The sequence below is a fragment of the Agelaius tricolor genome, unplaced genomic scaffold (assembly GCF_023055355.1).
Source record: "Agelaius tricolor isolate 1412-34295 unplaced genomic scaffold, bAgeTri1.0.p SCAF_19, whole genome shotgun sequence".
NCBI lineage: Eukaryota > Metazoa > Chordata > Aves > Passeriformes > Icteridae > Agelaius > Agelaius tricolor.
In genome coordinates, this window is record NW_027269279.1 from 14,662,537 (window position 1) to 14,682,066 (window position 19,530).

General features: G+C 52.7%; 1 protein-coding gene across 2 annotated transcripts in view; it reads left to right on the forward strand.

The window, feature by feature from the left end:
• The first annotated feature begins 8,880 nt into the window (after window positions 1–8,880).
• The window catches only part of XPO6 (exportin 6), a 64,869-nt gene continuing 54,219 nt past the window's right edge, over window positions 8,881–19,530 (forward strand). Inside the window, exon 1 of one of the 2 annotated variants that reach the window (XM_071444477.1) lies at window positions 8,881–9,198. In XM_071444477.1, the coding sequence (XP_071300578.1) occupies window positions 9,196–9,198 (3 nt within the window). In that variant the 5' untranslated portion in view covers window positions 8,881–9,195. The remainder of the gene's footprint in view (window positions 9,199–19,530) is intronic. The other variant, XM_071444476.1, reaches the window with a different exon arrangement.

Below are 19,530 nucleotides of genomic sequence, written 5' to 3' on the forward strand. Positions count from 1 at the left end.
TCGATGCCTTTTTAATTCCTCATGGCCAGAAAGCTCCTGCCTGTGCTGCTCTGGGTCCTGTCCCCCCAGGAGACTCTGATGATTCCAATTTTGTCTCACAGACTCTTGGAATCTCAGAAAGGTTTGGGGAGGAAGAAACTTTAAAGCTCATCCCATCCCACCCCTGCCATGGCAGGGACACCTCCCACTGTCCCAGGCTGCTCCAAGCCCTGCCCAGCCTGGCCTTGGGCACTGCCAGGGATCCAGGGGCAGCCCCAGCTGCTCTGGGCACCCTGTGCCAGGGCCTGCCCACCCTCCCAGGGAACAATTCCTAATTCCCAAGATCCCATCCAGCCCTGCCCTCTGGCAGTGGGAGCCATTCCCTGTGTCCTGTCCCTCCATCCCCTGTCCCCAGTCCCTCTCCAGCTCTCCTGGAGCCCCTTCAGGCCCTGCAAGGGGCTCTGAGGTGTCCCTGGAGCCTTCTCCTCTCCAGGTGAGCACCCCCAGCTCTCCCAGCCTGGCTCCACTGGGGCTGTGCAGGTGTTTGCAAGGATCCTCTTTCCCTGCTGGTGCTTGGGTGCTGGGGAAAGCAGCACCAGCATCCCCAGGCAGCACTGGGGGAGTTCCATGGGATCAGGTGCCCCAGGCCCCCTGGTCCCCTGGTGCCAGGGCCTGGCATCCACCCAGGCACCCACTCACCAGGAGCACATCTGCAGGAGCAACAAAAATGTTAAAATTTAATGCCTTGGCTAATGAGCTGAGCAGAGTGGAGCAAAAACCTGGAGAAAAAGGGAAGAGGATGAGAGTGCCCAGTGTCTCATGGCTTCCCCCTCCACCCTCTGCTTCCTGGAAAAAGAGGACATGGGACCCTCCTGCCTCACTAAATAAAATCCCACCACAGTGTTGGACCAAAGGGCCAGTCACAAATCCATGTGGCTCCTGGTGGGGCTCCACAGGAGCTCCTGGTGAGGGACAGACCCCTGAGGATGAGACCTTGCCCATGGGAACCCAGGTTCCACCATCCCCTCCAGCACCTCCTGCAGCTCTGCTGGTGTGTCCTGGGCTGTGAGATGTGCCTGGGGCTGTGTGTTCTGTGACCTGTCAGAGCTGGGGCAGTTCTCTGCTGTCCATGGGGCAGTTTTCTCTTTATCTCTGCCCCAGCCAATCCTCCCTGCAGGAGATCTCTGCTGTCCATGGCCACTGAGTGTCCCTGCAGGGCTGATCCAATTCCAGCATCCCATGGGGAGATGCTGCATTGCCCAGGGCAGGAGCCAAGCATTCCTACCTGGATCCAATGTGAGCCTGGCACAGCCCAGCAGCCTTTGCCCAGTGCATTCCCAGAGGAGCAGCTTCTGCTGCCCTGCATGGCCAGAGGGAGCCCAGGCCCATCTCCAGCAGCCCTGGAGCTGCAGAGGAAAACTCCCCCCTTGTGCAGGATCCCTGCTCCAGCAGAGCCACAGCTGGCACTGCAGGAGGGCTGAGCCCCCATGGGATGGGGCTGTGCCACCCCCTGACACACAGGGGGACAGGTTGTATTCTAACTCTGTCTGTATTGTTTTTATTTTATTTTATTTTATTTTATTTTATTTTATTTTATTTTATTCCCTAGTAAAGAGCTGTTATTCATGCTCTCATATCTTTGCCTGAGAGCCCCTTAATTTCAAAATTACAATAATTCGGGGGGGGGGGGGGGGGGTTACATTTTCCACTTCAAGGGAGGCTCCTCCTGCCCTTCCTCAGCAGACACCCGGCTCTTCACACCAAGACACGGCGTCCTCCAGAACTGTGGGATGCTGAGAGCAGGGAGAGGCCCAGAAGGGCAGCTCAGGACATCCTGCTGGGCTGTCTGGGTGGATTTGAAGTCTGGGAAGAAGGCTGGGACAGACTGAACTTGGTGTGGGTTCTAAAGAAGCCACAGCCTGAACGAGTCCTTTCTCCCCACCTGCAAGAGAGCAGAGGGAGAGAACTGCCCTGATTCCAGCTGCTCCTCTGCCTTGGAGCTGCTGGCAGGGCTGCCTGGGACACTGGCAGGAACTCCCAGGGCTCCATTTTAAATATTCCCAAGCCATCAGCCCCACAAAGCCTGGCTGGGGCTGGGTTTGCTGTGCTGCCCTCCACGAGTCCTTTGGGGACCTGCCCAGTCCCCGTGGGCTGGGAGCAGCCACCCTTGAGAGGGCCCTGGGAAACCATTCCCAGGGGAATGAGCAGTGCCAGAAGCCCAGAATAATCCCAGGTGAATATTCCCAGAGCAGGAATGGAGGCAGGAACACCTGGCCAGGACCAGCAGTGGGCACAGAGCCACAGAGGTGCCTCACCCTGAGCAGTGTGCCCAGCTCAGCACCCAGGCAGGACCCAGGCCCATCCCTGTCCCCAGGCTCTGCTGGGTTTAGATCATTAATTATCCACTTTTGTACTTTCCTCGGGAATTTGGACTCAGGAATTTTTACCTGCTGGGTTTTTACAGCTTGCTAAATAAGCAAATTCCTTGCCAAGGAACTTGGGAGCCGTGGGGAGCCGTGGGGCTTTGTGGACAAAACTTTTCCAAGCTGCTTTGTTGGACTTATAAAACACAGTTTAACTCTTTTCATCACATTGCTTTGCATGAGGTGGCAGGGCAGTAAAATGCTCCTTTCTCCATGGCATTCCCAAGGTTTTGCAGCTCAGTTTGTGGCAGGAACAATAAAGGAGATGGAGCAGAGGGGAGGGATGTGAGGGGAAGCACAGGCAGCTGCATGAGGCTCAGACTCACCCTGAGGGCAAAACGCTGCAAAACAGGAATAAAGCAATTAAATGAGATGAATATTTGAATGTGGGATTGAAGGGGCTGGAATCAAGGCTGGAGCAGTGCAGGAAGCTTGAAGAACAGGCATTTTAGTGCCTGTTTGTAATAAAAATTGAGAGATAAACCATGTGGTAACAAATTATTTTCACAAATCCTGTTTCCTTCATCTCCCCAAACAGCTGTTCAGCTCCATGGCATTTCCATTCCTTCTGTGGTTTTAAAACATAAAGTTACCAAATAAATTCAGAAAAAAGGTGGGTGGCTTCTCCAGCCTGGGGGCTGCTCCAGGCCCAGTGCAAGCCCTGCTGCTCCCTCCTCAGGGATGGAGGAGCCCCAGACTGAAACAAGGGCTGGCACAGCCACTGGTTTGGGGGTTTTTACTGCCTTGGCATTAAAATCCTGCTGATTTTCTTTGAGAAATGGCATTTCCAACATGGGAAAAGCAGGGGCCTGGCATGGCCACATTCCCAGGACAGGATCCTCCTTGTGCTCCAGTGATGCTGAAGGCTGATGGGGAATTCCCACTTTGTTTTTTCATGGATCAACAACAACAGGCGGTCCCTCACAGGGCCATGTCAGACCTGGGGTTTCCTGAGTGAGGCACAAGGGGACACCTGGATGTGTCTAAAGGGGGCCTGGAAGGAAGATGGGCACAGATCTTTTGTAAGGGCCCGGAGAGACAGGACCCAGGGAATGGCTTCCACTGCCAGAGGGCAGGGATGGATGGGATATTGGGAATTAGAATTGTTCCCTGGGAGGGTGGGCAGGCCCTGGCACAGGGTGCCCAGAGCAGCTGGGGCTGCCCCTGGATCCCTGGCAGTGCCCAAGGCCAGGCTGGGCAGGGCTTGGGGCAGCCTGGGACAGTGGGAGGTGTCCCTGCCATGGCAGGGGTGGGATGAAATGACCTTTAATGTCCCTTGAACCCAAACCTTTCCATGCTTTATAATTCCTTCACCTTGGGACAGAGGTTTCTAAAGCAAAGTCTTACAAAACTCAGCCTCACATCCCTGAAAGCTGTTCCACACCCTTGGCCTTTGCAGGGACAAGTGGGATAGAGGAGAAGGTTCCCTGTAGGGATCCAGGAGATCAGCAGGAAGTTCCTCCTTCTTCAGGCTCCCTTCAGCTGCTCCATCCCTCCCTCCTCATCCCAGGCACCCAGAGCTGCTTCTCTTTCAGAGACCCCAAAAAAGCCCCTCCCCACCCCACAGTGGTGGAAGCAGCAGCTCCCTGGCTGGGGAGGCTCAGGAGATCCCTGTCCCTGCTGTCCCCAGCTCCTCAGAGCACGTGTCTGCACCCAGCCCTGCCGGGATGACAAAGGCTGATAATGGGATTATCCTTTTAATGATCACCATGGTAGCGAGCCCGCAGCTGCACATCCCAGGGGAGCCCTGCGAGGCGCCAGCTCCAGCCTGGAGCCACAGGGACACCTCGGCTCAGCCGGGGGGTGAAGAGGGCTTGGAGGCAGTTTGGAGCAGTCAGAGGAGCTCTGCAGGTGTTAGGGAGATCTGGGAGGTGTTTTAGTGGTTTTGGAGGTATTAGAGAGCTTTTGGAGGTGTTTTAATGGTTTTGGAGGTGTTGGAGAGGTTTTGGTGGTGCTGGGAATATTGGGAAAGTTTTGGAGGGGGTTTGGAAGTGGCAGAAGAGTTTTGGAGAAGTCAGAGTAGTTCTGGAGGTGTTAGGGAGATCTTGGAAGTGTTGTAGTGGTTTTGGAGGTGTTGGAGAGCTTTTGGAGGTGTTGTAGTGGTTTTGGAGGTGTTGTAGTGGTTTTGGAGGTGTTGTAATGGTTTTGGAGGTGTTGGAGAGATTTTGGTGGTGCTGGCAATATTGGGGAAGTTCTGGAGGGGGTTTGGAGGTGTTGGAAGAGTTTTGGAGAAGTCAGAGGAGTTCTGAAGGTCTTAGGGGTGTTGTAATGGTTTTGGAAGTTTTGGAGGTGTTATGGAGATTTTGGAGGTGTTGTAATGGTTTTGGAGGTGTTGGAGAGATTTTGGTGGTGCTGGGAATATTTGGGACGTTTCGGAGGGGGTTTGGAGGTGTCAGAAGAGTTTTAGAGAAATCAGGGGAGTTCTGGAGATGTTATGAAGATTTTGGAGGTGCTGTAATGGTTTTGGAGGTGTTGTAATGGTTTTGGAGGTGTTGGAGAGGTTTAGGAGGTGTTGTAATGATTTTGGAGGTATTAGAGAGCTTATGGAGGTGTTGTAGTGGTTTTGGAAGTGTGGGAGAGGGTGCTAGTGGTGATGGGAATATTGGGGAAGTTTTGGAGGGGGTTTGGAAGTGTCAGAAGAGTTTTGGAGAAGGTGGAGGAGTTCTGGAGGTGTTGTGGAGATTTGGAGGTGTTTTAATGGTTTTGGAAGTGTTGGGGAGCTTTTGGAGGCATCAGAGAGTTTTCATGGTGCTGGGAATATTGGGAAAGTTTTGGAGGGGGTTTGGAGCTGTCAGAAGAGTTTTAAAGAAATCAGGGGAGTTCTGGAGATGTTATGGAGATTTTGGAGGTGTTGTAATGGTTTTGGAAGTGTTGGAGGGGTTTTGGAGGCATTGTGATGATTTTGGAAGTGTGGGAGAGGTTTTGGTGGTGCTGGGAATATTGGGAAGTTTTGAAGGGGGTTTGGAGGTGTCAGAAGAGTTTTGGAGAAGTCAGAGGAGTTCTGGAGGTGTTGGACAGGATTTGGAGATGCTGGAGAGCTCTTGGAGACATCGGAGTGTTTTGGTGGGGTAGGAAATATTGCAGAGATTTTGGAGAGGTTCTGGAGATGCTGAAGTGGGTTTTGGAAGAGTTTTGGAGGAGTTTTGGGGATTTGTGAGAGATTTTGAAGGTGCTGGAGGGGTTTTGGAGGTGTTGGGAATGTTGAAGAGGGCTTGGAGAGGTTGCAGGTGTTTCAGAGGTGTCAGAGGGGTTTTGGAAATGTTTATCCAAAAGTTCTGGAGGAGTCAGAGGGGTTTGAAGCTGTTGGAGGAGTTTTGGAGGCAACAGAAGATTTTGGGAGTGGTGGAAATTTTGCAGAAGTTTGGAGGTGTTGGGGAAGCTTTGGAGATGCTGAAGATATTTTGGAAGTGTTGGGAGATACTTGGAGGTGTTTGAGGGGTTTGGAAGGGGGCAGATTTCAGAGGGTGTTGGAGGGATTTGGGAAGTTTCAGTGAGGTTCTAGAGATATTGGAGAGATTTGGGGAAGGCTGGAGGGGTTTTGCAGGTGCTCAAGGGGTTTTAAAGGTCTTGGAGGAGTTTTGGAGATATCAGAGACATTTTGAGGGCATTGGAGGGGTCAGAGAAGTTTTGGAGGCATTGAAGGGTTGAAAATATCAGAGAGGTTTTGGGGAGGTACTGGAGAAATTGGAGAGATTTTGGAGAGTTTGGAGGGAGCTTGAAAATGCTGGAGAAGTTGGAGAGATTTTGGAGAGGCTTCAGGGGTTTTGGAGAGGTTCTGGAGGTGATGGAGTGGTTCTGGAAGTGTTGGAGGGGTTGAGGAGGTGTTGGAGAGGTTTTGGGGTGATGGGGAGGTTTTGGAGGTGATGGGGAGCTTTTGGAGGGGTTAGAGTAGTTTTGGAGAGGTTGAAGGGGTTGTGGAGGTGATGGAAAGGTTTTGAAGGAACTGGAGAAGTTTGGGAGGGGTAGGAGGGGTTGTGGAGGGGTTGGAGAGGTTTTGGTGGTGATGGAGAGGTTTCAAAGGGGTTGGAGAGGTTTTGGACATGATGGAGAGGTTCTGGAGGGGTTGAAGAGATTTTGGACATGATGGAGAGGTTTTGGACGTGATGGAGAGGTTTTGGACATGATGGAGAGGTTCTGGAGGGGTTGAAGAGATTTTGGACATGATGGAGAGGTTTTGGACAGGATGGAGAGGTTCTGGAGGGGTTGGAGAGATTTTGGACATGATGGAGAGGTTTTGGACGTGATTGAGAGGTTCTGGAGGTGTTGGAGGGGTTGTGGAGGGATTGGAGGGATTCTGGAAGGGTTGGAAGGGGTTGTAGGGCATTTTGGAGGTCTCGGGGAGGTTTGGAGGCGATTCAGAGGCAGGGTTTGGAGCCTGGGCGTGCACACAATGATCCATGGGCACCTCCAGGCTGTGTCTCCTCAGCTGCTCCTCCCTGGGCAGTTCCACCCCCAGCCGGGCCCAGGGGCAGCGTTTTCCCTGGGGGATGAGCAGGACTGGGGCTGGTGGGGTCAGTGCTCTGCTGAGAGAGTGGAAATAAAATCCATGGCAGAAAATCCTCGTGGAGACCCACGGGACTGCCCAGCCCTAAGCTCCTTGTGGAGCTGGGGACAGCTCCAGCCCCACAGATGGCTCATTCCCCTCCTGCTGGTGTTTAATCCTCTAAAGGAAGTGCCAGCCTTTGCAATGTCCCCCAGGGCTGCTGTCCCCTCTAAAGCCTGTTAAGCCACCAGGCTGAGCTGCCTCTTGTCCCTGCAGGTGCCACAGGAATTTGGGAGCCATGAGGAACACTTTGATCTGCATCAGCCTCACTGGTTTGGAGTTCCAGTGTGTGGGAATGTGCTCTTTGCTGATGGAGTAACAAAATTATCTTTTGTTTCTTGAAAAAAGGAAAAAGCTTAAAAGTTTTTTTCATTAATTAGGTAAAAAGACACTTCATAAGACTTTAGAGACTTTAAACTTAAAGATAGCTAATTAGATAGAAGTTAAAAAATTTTGTTTAAGTAATTTATTAGAAAAAGAAGAGAACAAAGAAACTAATAGCTTTTTGAAGTGTTTTACTAAGAGTAAGAACTTCTTACATTAGCTCATTTTTTTCTGTAAAAATCTTTATTATTTTGCCTTTTATTAAAACTTTTCTGTTTCCAACACTGCTACAAAAGCCATCCTGCTAATTTTATGCCATCTAAAGTAGCTAAGCTATCTCAAATGTAATAAAGATCTCCAAGAGATTTATATTACTCTCATAAAACCTAACTCAAAGAGACCCTTCTATCACCAGTGGTTCCCAGCTCCTTGATTTTGGGAGGCAGCAGTTGGGGCCTGGATCTCAATTTTCCTAACATTAATGCCCTGGATGAATGGCTCTGTTGATGTCTTCACTCCTGGCCAGGTCAGGCAATGGAAGAGTGATGGCCACAAGGAGCTCCAGGCTGAGGCAAACCCAGGACATGGGAGCAGCCAAAGGATCCCTGCCATGGAGCTTTGTGGTCCTTGCTGGGGAGGGCTGGGAGGGCTGGGGGTTTGCCTCACCCTGGTTCGTTTAATTACTTAATTAATGACATGGGCACAAAGCCAGGAGCCACATCCGGAGAGCCCTGGGAGCTCCTCATGGGGCAGCAGCCAGGGGAGGCAGCGCTGGGGCTGGCTGGGGGCAAGGCCCAGGGCTGGATCCAGGGACAGCTCGAGCTGCAGGCTCAGGTCCAGGCCCTGGCCCAGGGCTGGGTCCATCCCCATCCCTATTCCTATCCCCATCCCATCTCAAATCCCATCCCATCCTATCCCATCTCCAATCCCGTCTCCAATCCCAATCCCATCTCCAATCCCAATCCCAATCCCATCTCCAATCCCATCCCATCCCCAATCCCATCCCATCTCCAATCCCATCCCATCCTATTCCATCTCCAATCCCGTCTCCAATCCTAATCCCATCTCCAATCCCAATCCCATCCCATCCCATCCCATCTCCAATCCCATCCCCAATCCCAATCCCATTCCATCTCCAATCCCATCCCATCCATCTCCAATCCCATCCCATCCCGTTTCATCTCCAATCCCAATCCCATCCCAATCCCCAATTCCATCCGATTCCATCCCCAATCCCATCCCCAATCCCATCCCATCCCATCTCCAATCCCATCCCATTCCACCTCCAATCCCAATCCCATCTCCAATCCCGTTTGATCCCACCCCATCCCAATCTATCCAAGCCCCGCCCACACCGGGCGTGTCCATACATAGCCACGCCCACCAAGGCACAGCCCAATCAACTCCCATTTCCTGCCGCGCGGGAAAGCGCCCCCAGCGCATGCGCAGTGCTGCGGGGGCGTGGCCAGGCGCAGCTCCGGGCGTGCCCTTCCCTCAGCGCCCCGCACAGCGCCGCGCCCTTCTCCAAGATGGCGGCGAACAGTGCGCCGCGCTGAGATGCGCATGCACAACGCCGCTGCCTGGCTCTGATTGGCTGCGGGCGCCGGTGAGCGCTTCCGGTGGGAGGGCGGGGCGGGCCCGGGATGCGCCTGGCGTAGCCCCGGCACCGACACCGGCCCCGCACCGCGCCGCCGCCGCTCCCGCCCGCCCGTGCTCGCGCCGCCCTGCCCGGCGCCCCGGGGCTCCCCGTCCCGCCGCTTGGGGAGGCCCGGGGGCTGGGTGCCGGCAGCTCTCCGGTGCCCGTGGCTGCGCGGCCGGCGGGGACTCGCCGGTGCATGGGCGGGGGGGCCCCGCTGGGCCACCGCCGGCCATGAGATGAGCGGAGCGCGGCGCCCTGCCTAGAGCCGCCCCGGGGCCGCCGCGGCCATGGTGAGCTGGGACAGCGGGGACGGCAGGGTGGAGGGAACGGGGGATGGTCCCGCGGGGCCCGGACACCGGAGCATGAAGGGCCGAGGGGCGGCGGCCCCCACGGGGCACCGCGGGACAGGATGTGAAAGGCCGGGAGGGCACGGACCCCTCCTGCGAGCCGTGGTGCCCGGGGTGCTGGGAATTCCGGGTTTGTGGCGTTAAAGCCGAGGGGTGCCCTGGCAGCTGTGGCTGCCCCGGTCCCTGGCAGTGCCCAGGCCCGGCCGGGAGCAGCCGGGCACAGCCGAGCCTGGCACAGCCCAGCCTGGCCCTGAACGTGGCACAGGATGAGCCTCAAGGTCCCTTCACACCCAAACCATTGGGTGATTAAATTCTCCGGCGCCAGCTGTGGGCTTGCCCTCACGGCCTCCAGCCGAGCCTTGGGTAAGCCGGAGGAGTGACCTAAATTCTGTTCCGTGCTGGGGACAGCGGCCTTCGGCTGTGCCCGCACTGCCGGGGCACCCGCAGGGACAGGGACAGCGACAGGGACAGGCTGACCCGCTGGGATCTGCACAGTGCTCTCCTTCTCTGGATAAGATCCCCAGGAAAGGTCTCAGGAGCCATCTCTGACCGGGTGGGTGCCCGCAGAGCCGGGCTGGCAGCGCTGGCAGGGGGGGATTGCCCCCAGGGCATCGGGTGCTGCTCACTGCCACCAGCCCAGAGCTGCTGATCTTGTTTTCCCCTTGCTCTACCCACAGGGAAAGCTGCTATCCCAATATTGGTATCCCTCCTTGTATCCCAGTATTTCTTGGGGTGACCAAGGGCAGGCAGCAGTGGGGAGATGCTTTCAGCAGCCCTGGATCTGCCCCTGGGACCCTGCCCTGGCTCACCCAGAGACCCCACTGAGCTCAGGCTGCAGTTCCTGGCCTGGTTCTCACCCCACTCCACCTTAACCTGCCTTTGGTGGTTTAGGATTGGGCTTTGCACCCTTTTTCTTCCAGAATTTGGGGTCCTGGTTGGGAATTTCTTCACCCAAGAGCCGAGGTAATCACATTGCTCACCATGTGATGTGCTCCTGGTACATGACTGGTGTTTTATTGAAACTTTGGTCTCTGTAGCCCCTTTAGCTTACCCACAGCCTCTCCTCTTGGAGAGGCTTTGCTGCTCCATCTGGGATGGGCTGGGGTGGGACAGGGTCTTCGCAGTAAAACATATATAAATATAATATTATATATATAAATACTGGTAGTGTTTTATGGCAGTAGCCTGAGGGTGTTCAGGGTGGGTTCCTGATGTGCCTGCCACGTGTCCCAGCTCTTTGTGGCTTTAGCTTCAGGCAGAGGGTGATTTTTGAGGTGGATTCTTAGTGACCAGCCCAGGTTCAAAAAGGTTGAATAAATGGTTTGCAGGGTTTGGCAGGCCAGGGTGTGCACTTCACAGTGCAGCTGGTAAAAATTAGTTCTCCCTTGCTTCCCTGTGGACATATTTCTCCTCCTGAATTACACCTTGTTTTCTTCTTTTTTTCCCTTCAACATCCACTGTTTGGCTGCCTGTGGAAGTTGAGCAGCAGTCCCTGGGCTGTGCTGCAGGATTTACTGTTGTAACTTATCATGTGACTCCTGGGCAAGATTTTCCTTCTGTTCCCATTTCCCTGGAGCCTACAGATGGGCATGTTCTGCTGCTAGAGCACCCTCCTTCCTGGAAACAGTTGGGAAAGTGTGAAGAGGAGCTGCTGGAAGGCACACAGGGAACAAATAAAACAGAATTAAACTCTGCTCCAAGAAGAGCGGGCTGCTGGGAGCAGGTTTTCCTCAGTGGGGCTGAGCTGGGTGGATGTGGAGGGTAATGAGCAGGGATGAATTAGAGCTTGATTAACTGGGCAGGGATTTTGGGAGGAAGTTGGGAAGGCAGGAGGGAATGCAGTGATGCACAGTGAGCTCAGGCACTGCAAGTGTTGTGAACAAACTCCTGTTTGCTGGGCTCAGCAATCTTAATGCCACTCAAAAGTTGGCTTCAGAGGAAGCTTTAGTGTTTCTGTGCTGTCAGAGGTGTTTGCAGAGAGCTCTGTGGGGGGGTTCTTGGGGCTGCTCCGGCCTGCTGTGTGTGTCAGTAGTGCTGGTGCACTGTTTTGGGGTCCCAAACTCCAGTTTGGGGCTTCCTGAGGGAAAGGAAAGGTGGTGATGCTGTGGTGTCTCTGTAGGGAGAACAGGATACTGCAAAATCCAGCTGGGTTTCTCTGGAGTTCATCTCTGAGCACACAGAGCACATCCAACTTCAGGCTTTGCTCTCACACACTACAAATTATTGTATTGTCTCCTCCTCACCTTTTAGAGGATTTTTGTGAACAGGTTCAAAGTAAATATTGTTGATGGAGCTATCCTTGGAGGGATTTATTTTCTGTCCAAATTAGCCATGTCTTTGTCTCATCACTCTTTCCTTCACCTCTGTTCCTTCCACTGGTGAAAATGGCCATCTTTTTGAAAATAAACCATCTTTGAAGCCCTGGGAGCCCAGCTGGGATCTCCTGAGCAAACCCCTCACCTGGGAATTGCATTTGCACCTCCCACATGAGGCTGGAGTTTCAGTGGTTGCCTCCTGGGAAACACATTCTTCACTTCTGTGGGATTTATATCCTGCCAGCAACCAAAGCAGCTCAGGAACAGGCACTTCCAGGAAATGCTGCTGTGTGGGGTTTGGGATGCAGGGATGCTGGAGAGCTGCAGGCAGCTTCTCCCAGAGCAAATCCCACTTCCCCCAGGCTGTCCCTGGGCCTGCAGAGGAGCAGACAATGGAGGTTCCCAGCTCCAGGGAGTCTCGTGGCCCTGTGCTGTGTGAGGCACTGAAATGGAGCAGGCAGTGGGCGGCTGCAGCTTGGCTGTTCCTGAGTTCCCCACAGCAGCATCCTGCCTTTCATTCCACAGCCTCTCTTCCCACCTTCACTCTAGCAGGGAGTGCTGTTGTTTTCTTGTGCCTGAAGCTGCCTGTGATGGTTGCAGCCTTCCTTCCATTCAGGAAGGAGGGGAGTGTGTGTGGATTGCAGCTTGTCCTGCCAGGTGAGGCTGCTGAGCCCTGGCTTATCCCGGTGCTCGTGGTTGCCAAGGAGCTGCTGCTGCTCAATTGCCAGAACAGCTCCTGTTTGTTCTGTGTCAGCCCTGCTGAGCTGGTGGCCCTGAGGCTGGCTCAGGCTGTGCCTGGGAGCCAGAGCTGCTCTGGGGGCACTCCTGCTCTTTGCAGGTCACCCAGGACATTGGGACAGGAGGGAGCAGCAGCTTCGTGCTCCTGCAGAGCCCCTTGGCCTGGCTGTCCCATCACCCTGGGGACACTTGGGCCCTGTCTGGGCTGTGCTGCTGTCCCTGGCCCAGGTGGGCTCAGGGGTGCTGTGGTGAGCTCAGGGGTGCTGTAGTGAGCTCAGGGATGCTGTGCTCCCTTTTCCTGTCCCAGGTGAGCTCAGGGGTGCTGTAGTGAGCTCAGGGATGCTGTGCTCCCTGTCCCAGGCCCAGGTGAGCTCAGGGGTGCTGTGCTGCTGTCCCTGTCCCAGGTGAGCTCAGGGATGCTGTGCTCCCTGTCCCAGGCCCAGGTGAGCTCAGGGATGCTGTGCTCCCTTTTCCTGGCCCAGGTGAGCTCAGGGGTGCTGTGCTGCTGTCCCTGTCCCAGGTGAGCTCAGGGGTGCTGTGCTGCTGTCCCTGTCCCAGGTGAGCTCAGGGGTGCTGTGCTCCCTGTCCCAGGCCCAGGTGAGCTCAGGGGTGCTGTACTGAGCTCAGGGATGCTGTGCTCTCTGTCCCAGCCCCAGGTGAGCTCAGGGGTGCTGTACTGAGCTCAGGGGTGCTGTGCTCCCTGTCCCAGGTGAGCTCAGGGGTGCTGGGCCCTGAGGAGATGGGGGTGCTGCTGCTGCTGCCCAGGCAGGAAGTGCTGGCACATGGCCAGGTGGGCTCAGCTTCTCAGCAGGGTTTTGTGATGAAGAGGGAGCTGAGGGTGCTGTCCCCTGCCTCTGTCCCCCAGCTGAGGTGCAGCATCACAACCCCACCCCTAAGCCTGGGGTTCTGTCTGCTCTCAGGGCTCCCCTCCATGAGCAGCTCAATAAAAGCAAACCCTCTCTGGAACCCTTCTGACTCAAACCAGAGTAGGAACTCGGAAGTTCCGGCCTCAGCTCCAACATCTGGCTTCCTTTTTTGGCCAGCAAGTCACAGTGTGACTCTGTGTGCCCCCAGTAATCTCCCCTCTATTAAACCATCCAACTGGGCATGCTGATTAATGCTGGTGAACTTTCCCAACTCTGCAGCAAGGCCTGGGTAGCTCTGGAGATGAACCAGGGTGGGAACTGTGTAGCAGGAGAGCTGATCTCTGCTCAGATCTCAGCTTCCTCCAAAAGCAGAGCTTTTTCTCAGAAGAAAACAGCTCATTTAGCAGAATGCTTGCACATAATTCCTTTCAGGACCTATAATAATTCCAACACATCCATATTTCAAAGACCTGGGTAGCTAAATGTAGGCTGCAGGAGGACTAAAAGCTATCAAGGCAAAAGTGTTGAGCCTCCAGGTTCACTAAATGAGCTTGAAAAGCTCATTTCCACTGCCTGTTGCTGATGGATGGCTGCTGGTGGCTGTAATTATTTCAGCAGAAAAGCATTAAAATCTGGCAGGTACCACAAAGCTCCTGCCATGGGGCTCAGTGCTGTGCAGAGATCACTCCATGCATGGATACCCAAAAACTCCATGAACTTTGGGTTCAGTTGGGTGAATTACTTGCACATTGTTAGGTGGTGTCATTGAGGGACCATGTTGGATTTATACATTGGTGTATGCAAAGCAGAAGGAAATGGAGCTTTGAGGTGGATAGGCTGATACCTGCCTGTAGAACATGCCCTAAAATCCTTCCCAATCATTATCCTCTGTCACACAGCAGATATTTCCTCTTAGGAACTATATTTATATTTGGGTCACTGCTGCCTTGGCTCTCTCTGCATCCCAGGTGTCAACATGACAACCTTCTTCTTTGAGAGAGAGAGAAAAGAAGGTGTTTGCTGCTTTGTTTTATCAAAATAAAATGTTTAGACTCCCATTTATATAGAATCATTTTTGGAATCCCAGTTCCAGCATTTATTAAGGGTGCAGCATGTGCCTGTTCTCCCCTGTAGGCCTCCTTGTTCCAACCAAAATGTAAATATTGATATTTTGGTAGAGGAAAAGCAATTGGCTTTTCCCCTACTGATTCTGATGGTCAGGGACTTTCCTACTGGTCCAGGCACCCCCTGGGGTTTATTTGTGGGTTCTGTTCTCTGGAATTTTGGGGTGATGCAGCTTTTCCTAGGCTAAGAAGCTCCTACAGCTTATGGTGAAGCAGCTCTTTTCCAATCTTACCTTCCCTCCACACACATGTGATTCCTTTCTTTATCCATGCTTCTCTTTTCTGTTTACACTCAGGATACTTTCACTCCACCAGAGCTATTCCAGGCTCTTCTAGCAACACCACAAATTCCTTATTTTTTTTCCTCCCCCTGATCTTCCCTGACCCTTCTCCTATGTGGATCATGCCCAGAATTCCATTTCTTTTCCTATTTCCAACCCTTTGCATTCTCGCTCCAAATTATCTTTTATTTGTTCCAGCATCTCCAAGCTCGTGGCTGGATCTCTGTGTGTATTTTTAGCATTTTGACTTAATATTTTATTAGGGCTTTAATTGCAGCGTGGAGTTCTTCCCAAGAGGGATTGTCCTGGTTCCTTTTTGTCCCCTCTTTGGAGAAAGGAGTGTGCTCATCTGTTTTGTGTACTGCCTTGTCAGGATGCCAAAGCCAGCATTGGATGCAGCTTTCCAAAGGGGAATGAGGTTTTATTTTTTTTTTCCCTTTGGAGAGATGTTTTGCCTGAAAAATCTGTGTTGTGCTCAGCTGGTTCCCTGCTGCTTCATTGAGTAAGAACAGAGCAGGTTTCTTCTGCATGGCAATTCCACCTTTTCTTTGGGATGAGGAGCACTTTCATCCATGGAAGTTTGGCTCAGTGCTGGTTTCCCTGGTGTTCAAAATCAGGGTCTGGAGAGGACACAGCACAACCAGCTCCTGGGCATGGCTGCAGTTGTTGTGGCTCATCCCATTCCCTAACTCTTGGGTTATGGGGGATAAACCTGTACTTTCTACATTCCTTGGCTTTCTTTTGGCAAGGGTGAAGGAAACCAAGAGAAGGACAAAGTGCTCCATGGCCTGTAGTCTCTGCTGTGGAAATGTGAGCTCAGTCAGTGCTCAGGGGGTAATTCCTGCTGCCAGCCCTTCCCCTGCTCCCAGGAGCTGCTGGGTTTGGGACTGGGGAAAGCTGCAGCTTTGGCTTTCCAAAGCTGCTTTTTCCTGTGTTCTGCTGGTGTTTGAAGGAGCTGCTTGGGTCATGGTGACCCTTTGGGTCCCCCAGGACAAAGATCCCCATGCTGGCCCAGCAGAGCCCCCTGTGGTGGGCAGGGAGCCTGGAACCCCCCCAGGGTGGGACCCCCAGAGCTGCAGGAGTGAGCAGCAAAGGGGCACTTGTGAAATCCCCCAAAGTGCAGCAGCAGCACTGCAGATGTCAACATCTTGTTTTCCTTTAATTGGACTGGATGTTCTCCCTGTGTGAGCTGTCCTTTGAAAACATTTTAATTAACAAAAATCTTAGTTATTCCCATGGTGTTTCCCATGGTGGTTTCATTATACACTCTTAAATGCCCAACACAAGTTTTAATGCTCTTGCCAGCAATGAAATTTCTGGAGTTTCATGGAATTTCAATTTTTAATTTTACAATCATTTTTCCTTTTCTCTGATAGGGATTTAGGGTCTTAAAATTCCATATTTTCATGTAGTATAATCACACCTCCTTGGAAATCAGGTCTGGCTGCTGTAATGCATTGGATCAGGAATAATCCTGCCCCAAGTTTGCCCTAAACCTTGCACTTTGTGTAGCCAGCTGTTGGGACAGCTTTCCCCCATGGAAATGGGTTTAATCCTGCCAGGCAGAAGTGGATTTTGGAGAAAAATCAGCAGGATTTGCATGCTGGAGTTTGCATCTGAGTAGAGGTACCCCTTTAAGAAATATGCTGAATAATTGGGTTTTTCTTACATTCACTTTCTTTTTTTGCTTGCCCTGGTGCTTCCCATTTCCAGCACTACATATGTGCATAATTCCAGAGCCTCCTTCACTTGGGGCTACAAACAACTGTGATTCAGAGCCTTCCCTGGGTATTATTGGGACTTGTCTGGAGGCTGAGATAAATAAGGGTTTATTTGTGGCTCTGCTGACAGTGAAGGATTTGAGAAGTGTTTTTAAAAATCTCTTCATGCATCTTGGACTCCTCAGAGCTGCTACACAACCACGCCAGGTTCTCCACTCCTGTCACTTGGGCATCTTTCCTTGGCTTCTCTCTGGTCAAAGGAGCTGCCACGTTTGTACAAGTGGGGAGGAGCAAGGGTTTGGCATTTTGAAGTGTCAGATTTACACCTGTAAGAGCATGAAGAGTGTTCTCTGTAGGAAGAATCATTGTAACCACAGGAAGGACCTGGAGTTCCTGGAGAGAGTCCAGAGGAGGCCATAGGGATGCCCCAAGGGCTGGAGCCAGGCTGGGAGAGCTGGGGGTGCTCACCTGGAGAGGAGAAGGCTCCAGGGACACCTCAGAGCCCCTTGCAGGGCCTAAAGGGGCTCCAGGAGAGCTGCAGAGGGACTGGGGACAAGGCATAGAGGGACAGGACACAGGGAATGGCTCCCAGTGCCAGAGGGCAGGGCTGGATGGGATCTTGGGAATTAGGAATTGTTCCCTGGGAGGGTGGGCAGGCCCTGGCACAGGGTGCCCAGAGCAGCTGTGGCTGCCCCTGGATCCCTGGCAGTGCCCAAGGCCAGGCTGGGCAGGGCTGGGAGCAGCCTGGGACAGTGGGAGGTGTCCCTGCCATGGCAGGGGTGGCACTGGATGGGCTTTAGGGTCCTTCTGGCCAAACCATTCCATGATCCTGTGATAGGTGTGGGGTTTTTAAGCAGACTCCAGCTCAGAAGGCTGTACTGGGCTCAGTGTGAGTTCATTTGCCACTGCTGCTCATCTCTGCACCATTGGAGAGAGATGATGAGGGCATTTTTCTCAACTCCTTTTACAAATTCTTTTTATAAGGATTTTTTTTTTCCCTTCACAAATCCTTTCCTCACCAGCCTATTTGTTTCCAAAGGATTCCTTGGGTTCTTTTTTCCACCTGCCTGGTTAGAAGTTGGGTCACTTCCCCTAAACCTCTGGAGGAAGTGTTGTCTCAAAGTGAGTGAAGCTGCTTTTGGGGCAGCCCTGTGGTCCTGCCTGCTTTGTTTATGTAGAGAAAAGGGAAGAGATTTTTTCCTTGTGCCTGTGCTCCTGCACAAGCACTGCCCCTCAGGGAAGGATGGGATCTCCCTGCAAGGGCTCACAGCCTGGGTTGGGGTGTGGGGCATCCTGGGGAACCCAGCAGAGGGACAGTGTGAAGTGAAAGGAACAAAGCAGCTTCAGAGGTGTGAGTTTCTAGGCTTCACTGGAGGAATTTAAGTGAATTTTGAACTGAATTCTGAACTGAGACAAGCAGAGTCACCTTGCAGTGTTTTCACTTCTGGAAGCAGCTCCTGCCCAGCCCAGCACCCTTGGCAGATGCTCAGCTGTGTCTGTCTGAAGAGCAGATTTTGTTTGGCTGGTTTTGCTGATAACCCACAAAATGAGAAGTTATAATCATTGATGGCTTAAAAAGTGGTGCCCAACAGCTGAGAATGACTGAGCCAAGTGGCTGCTGAGGGAGGGCTGATGGCTGGGGCTGGATTCTCAGGTTTAAGTTGAAAGTCCTAAAAGTGACTCCAGAGCCACCTCTGCCTGCTGTGCTTTGGTGATGGGGTATTGATCTTGAGGAATCTGCTTTGGGTGCTTCTGCACTCCTCAGCTGGGTATTGTTATTTTAGCAACTGCTTGTTTGGGAAAATACTGTGTAGCTGAGCCCTTTCCAGCAGCTAAACCACAAGAAATCAATTAGGAAGTCAGCAGCACGTGACCAGCTGCCTTTCCTGGGTGTCAGGGACTCAGAAATTGCTCTTGGGCTCATCTTCAGCAAGCGTGGCTTGAAACAGCCCTGTGCTTAAACCACCCTTTGCTTTTTCCAGCCTGCTGGGATTGTTTTATTCCTTTGCTGGGTTTCCAAGAGAGTTCCTGGGAACTGCTGGGTGGAGGACACACTGCCTGCTGGGCTTGGTTCTGTGGGTTAAGAGTTACTGGGTTAGAAAGAATCAAGACTCAGACACTTGAGCCTGTTAATCAAAGTTCAACCTTCAAACCTGATGCCTGGTTAAGTGATTCTGCCTGTCCAAGAGGGTTTAAGAAATCAGATCCCTTGGGTGTTGAGAAAGGTGCTGATTACTTGTGGAGCAGGCAGTGTTCCAGGTAAGATGATCTGTGGTGCAGAAATCAGGTTGGCACTGCTGGCTCTCCATGGCCTGTTCCACACAGCTCTGCTCAGTCTGAGGTCCTGCTGAGTCCTTAGGTGATATTTCAATTAAACACTGATTCCTGAAGTGCAGCCAGGTTCCTGAAGGGGGGAGTTGTCCAGGCAGGAGGGCTTTGAGCAGCTCTGGAGTTGCCCTGAGCTGTGGGACCTCAGGGACACGGACAGGAGCGTGGTGCCTTTGCTCCTCTGCCATTTGCCTTGAGGTACAGCAGCAATCTGTGACTTTTATCCCACCATTGAAGCAGAAAATCTACTATAAAGAGATTGCAGAATGTCCATGTTGTTGGTGATGTGCTGAGGTGGTCTCTGAGATGAGAGGGGGAGCTCTGCAGGCAGAGCTGCCTTGCCATGGCCCCAGGAGCTGAGCTGTGCTGGGAGCACAGAGGGGGCCCAGTCTGCTTTCGGTTCTGGAAACCACAAAAACATCTCTGAGGTGCAACAAGGAAACTGAGAATGAAGGCTGAGCCCTGTCCTGATAGCATCAGCTGAGCACTGCTGGGGAGCACGTATGCTGTGGGCTCTCTCTCTGTCAGAGAGCCTGGAATGAGGGTGAACCCCCAAATTCTGCAGTTTTTGGTGGAAGGGATTAAATCTAATGAGTAACATTGTTTTTGAGCTCCCAGCTCTGCCTCTCTGTAGCATGTGTTTTTTCTGGAGGATGTGTTGGGTGTCCTACTACTTTTTTTAAAACACTTCATAATTCTGCTTTTCTGGCTAAAAACAATAGTGTACTTCTTCCATGAATTTTACTGCCCTGAGTGACCCTGGGCTGTCCCAGGGGTTCTCCAGGGTTTTGTGAGCAGGCTTAAAGTGACCCACAAGCTTTCTGAGAGTGTGATTTCTAATTTACATATTCATTACCATGCTGTATTAGGGCTGGGGCAGGGAGGGGCTCTGAAAGACACCT